We start from the raw sequence: 4117 nt of genomic DNA, 5'->3' as shown, positions 1-4117 counted from the left end.
GTGCTGTGGTAGCGCTGTCACCTCACAGTAAGACGTTGTCCCGTTCAATTCTCAGCTAGAGCGTCTTCTGTCTGGAGACATGCATGAATGGGTGTACATTTGTTGAAGGTTGTGCGCCAGGGCTGGCAACTCGGCAAGTAAAAATCTACTGCCAACCATTAGCGGACCGGAGTTCCACTGTGGCGACCCCTCACCGGGAAAAGCCGAAAGACACAACAACAACACTGATCCTCTAAACTAGAACAAATCAACAAGTGAAAGAACATTTTTTTCATTTGTGACTAAGTGAAAGCAGTTACAAAGCACAGGGCTTTCAATAGATTGAATTATTTATTATATATTCCCTTTTTGCACATTTGGATATTATTTAGAGAATGAGTTCCAGATGCTGTATGGAATCTGCTTTCATATGTGATTGCAGAGATAGAAACCAAAAACACCAGTCACATAAGTTCTATGTATTAGCAGTACACAGAAAAACCCAAAGGACATACACAGAAAGCATTATAGAATAATTAGATTTTATCATGGGAAAAAAATTAAATGCAAAACATTCTATTAAAAATGTTCTGTCATAATCCAGAATTAGTAACATCAGCAAACATGGAAATCTAGCACGCCCAAGTGGATTTTCCTAAATTTCAAATGCTATCATCCACTGCAAGTTTACATGGTCCATCATTTGTAATCATTTCAAGCTTTGGTGTGTTACTGTGAAAACAAAAATAAAAGAATTAATATCTATTCTACAGTAAGGAAAAAAATTGCAGCTAATTCATTAGTTTATAAATGTATACAAGTGCCTGAGTCTATTAATTCACACTTCTCATTAAACATGTCGTATCACTTTGCAGTAATTTCATTTGATATATCATAAGCCCTACTTAATGTTTTCTTGAAAAAACAAATCTGTATGCCTACCTGGCATGACCGGGGGAATACTATTAAAGTATATTAAACCAAAGTCGAAGAAACAATGTAAAAAACATTTAAAGAACTGTTACTTACAATGTTACAATGCACAATGGGGCAATGTTATAACAAGTAGTGGCAAATTAAGTACACCTTGGGCATTGGGATGTTTTTCAAAATATGGTTCCCCAGATTCACTTCATAATCTCAAAATACTGAAATCCCGAATTTCAGTATCTCAAGACCATGAAGCCGAAAATCCATAAACCAAAAACCCCGGAAGTGCGAAATTTAAAATTGCGACTTCTACACTAAACATACCGCAGACACAAACACAAACATACATGTCCCTACACATACACAAACACCTACCCTACAAACAAGTAGGGGGGCAAGCCCCCCTGCACCCCCACACCCCCTACTTAAATATACTAACTCCGAGGTCGCACTACACAGACACACAAAAACAACACCACACAAGCCACATTCCCCTCGCACACACACATCACACTAACAAAACACACAGACACACACTAAAGCCCCTACCCAAAACCTGTAAAACACAAACACTTACCTACATCTCCAACCACTCAATCGCACACCACAACACCATAACCGCTAATTCAAAATCTCCGAAGTTTGGGATTTTGAATTTCGCGCTTCTGGGGTTTTGGTATTCTGCACTTTCGCCTTTCTGGTCTCGGGCTACTGAAATTCAGGATTTCAGTAGATCGAGATTCTGAAGGGAACCCTGTTCCCCACATACATGTTTTTTTCTTTTTTTTTGTTGGACTATGAATAAATGCACCTGCTCTTTTGGATTCACATTCCTGACTTGCCTAACAGACCAAATTATATTTTTTGTTTAATGGAATAAAATGTGTTTGAGTGTGTGGGATTCTGAGAAGTCTTACACTGTACTACTGCAAAGTCTTCAAATTAAAAGGTTAATATAACAAATGGTATTTATGAGTGACATGCCAAGGAACAGTAACACTGTTGACAAGGCACATTTTATACAATGATCTAATGCAATGTATGCTGACCTTGCTTTCATTATGGTTACATGCACACATACACAAGTAAGAACTCTCAAAATTCTTATTGCACCCCAAAGTTTCTGGAGTAATTAAAGGGGCAACATAACAAACAGGTGTGATATGCACAGGAACTGTAACAGGAACAAGACAGACTTTTATTCAATACCCTAATGCAGTATATATTGGCTTTGTTTCCATTATGGTTATATGTACACATACACATGCATGTGCAGCTTATTATATCTATACACAATATATGTGCATGTGTAATCATGTGCATCTTATTGAAGAAGTTTGCATATTGTGCATATGAAAAGTGCTTTATTTCATTAAATTTTTCTTTCACAACATCGTTCCGGTTTGTTACTTGGACTACTGCAGTTCCTGGTCTTGAATCTCTAGCGACTAACTGCCTGCATTCACTCACAGAACCCAAATAAAAACAACAAAAGCCAAGCTGTATAAAACTTCTAGAAATCTTACCCATTTCAGTCAAAAGGTATTTATAGATACTTTAAATGCCCAGAACTGGTACCAAACTAAAATTCTTTTGCTGGATGAAGCAGTAGAACACTTCAGTAACGTCTTTCTTAATACTGTCAACAGTGTCGCCCCTTTGCGAACAAAACAAATTAAGCATAACCATGCCCCTTGGGTAACAAAACATACTAAACAGATTCTCATTGCTAAGGACAGAGCATGGAATGAACAGAGTAAAAATAGAACCCCACAAAATGAAATAAAATACAAACAACTCCATAACACTGCTAAAAAGTTAATCATTACTGACAAAAGAAACTACTTCTCCAATCAGCTAGACTCCCAAAGCAACAATCCCCAAAAATTATGGAAATCTATCAACTCACTCCTTAACCCTGGAAACTAACAAAATCCTACACCATCCCCTGAGAAAGACCCGCTAGAAACTGCCCAGGCCTTCAACACCCACTTCATAGAAACTAATCAAAAACTTGTCAACGACTTCTCTACTCAAACAAACTTTACCTCAAACAGTTCAGATAGCAACACAAATCTCCCCTCTGCTAAGTCAAACACATACTCCCCCCTTTAAATGACACTTCAGATAATAGCTCATTCACTTTTTACTTTTAATATTCAGCCTGTGCCCACCTCTAGTGCATAAACTGTCAATTAAACTAAAGCCATTTTCCCCCTCTGCCGACAGACTTCCAGCAGAATACCTAAAACTTGTTGCAGATGTTATAGCATACCCTGTTAGCATTCTCACCAATCGATCCATCTCTGAATCATGCATTACCCAACTCTGGAAAAATCCATTATAACTCCACTACATAAAGGTGGTAATGCTAGTTGTCTATCTAATTACCGGCCAATCTCTATACTCTCTCCTCTATCTAAAATCCTAGAAAAGTGCATACACACTCAACTCTTAAAATATCTCAACAATAAATTACTTGCCCCCACTCAGCATGGCTTCCTCCTTGCACACAGCACTACCACTGCCTTACTTTCATTTACCAATACTGTTAACAAAGCCTTAGTTGCTATTCTAATAACCTCAGTTATCTTACTGGGTCTGTCTAAGGCTTTTGATACAGTATCACACCCTAAACTACTACTACAACCCGAGTCCCTAAATTGCTCCCCACACTCACTGGCTTGGTTCTCCAGCTATGTTTCTGACAGGAAACAGTCTGTCAAATGGCAGAACAAGCAATCTGAATATCTCCAAAACAAACTAGGAGTTCACCTGGGATCCATTTGTGGGCCACTACTATCTACCATTTTCATCAATTACCTCCACAAAGCTTTCCATCTTAGTACTCACATCCAATACGCGGACGATTCTACGATAATCTCCTCTGCCAACAACCTGACAGACCTTCAATATCTAACGCAAAAAGCCTTCACTTCTACTGAATCCTGGCTAAATGATGCCCAACTTCTACTCAACCCAAAAAAATCTAAACTCTTAATATTTTCATCCAAACCCTTAAATCAGACTTCAAAAATTTCTCACAAAACAATGCTGCAATAAAACAAGTAAAATCATGAAAACTTCTGGGCATCACAATTGACGACAAACTCTCCTTCAATAACCATATTCATAATGCAATCAAGAAAACCCATTTCAAACTTGGTAAGCTATACAGGCATAAACGTTTTATGAACACACCTACCAA

General features: G+C 37.9%; 1 protein-coding gene across 1 annotated transcript in view; it reads right to left on the bottom strand.

Moving 5' to 3' along the window:
• Positions 1-311: 311 nt before the first annotated feature.
• Positions 312-4117, bottom strand: part of LOC122791852 (turripeptide Pal9.2-like) — a 49894-nt gene continuing 46088 nt past the window's right edge. The window contains exon 4 of the mRNA XM_044059828.1: positions 312-711. Coding sequence (XP_043915763.1) covers positions 642-711 — 70 coding nt within the window. The 3' untranslated portion in view covers positions 312-641. The remainder of the gene's footprint in view (positions 712-4117) is intronic.

Source organism: Protopterus annectens, chromosome 17.part0 (assembly GCF_019279795.1).
Source record: "Protopterus annectens isolate FY-2018-M chromosome 17.part0, PAN1.0, whole genome shotgun sequence".
Classification (NCBI taxonomy): domain Eukaryota; kingdom Metazoa; phylum Chordata; order Ceratodontiformes; family Protopteridae; genus Protopterus; species Protopterus annectens.
The sequence above is the reverse complement of the archived record's forward strand: the minus strand, read 5'-3'. Positions and strand labels throughout refer to the sequence as shown.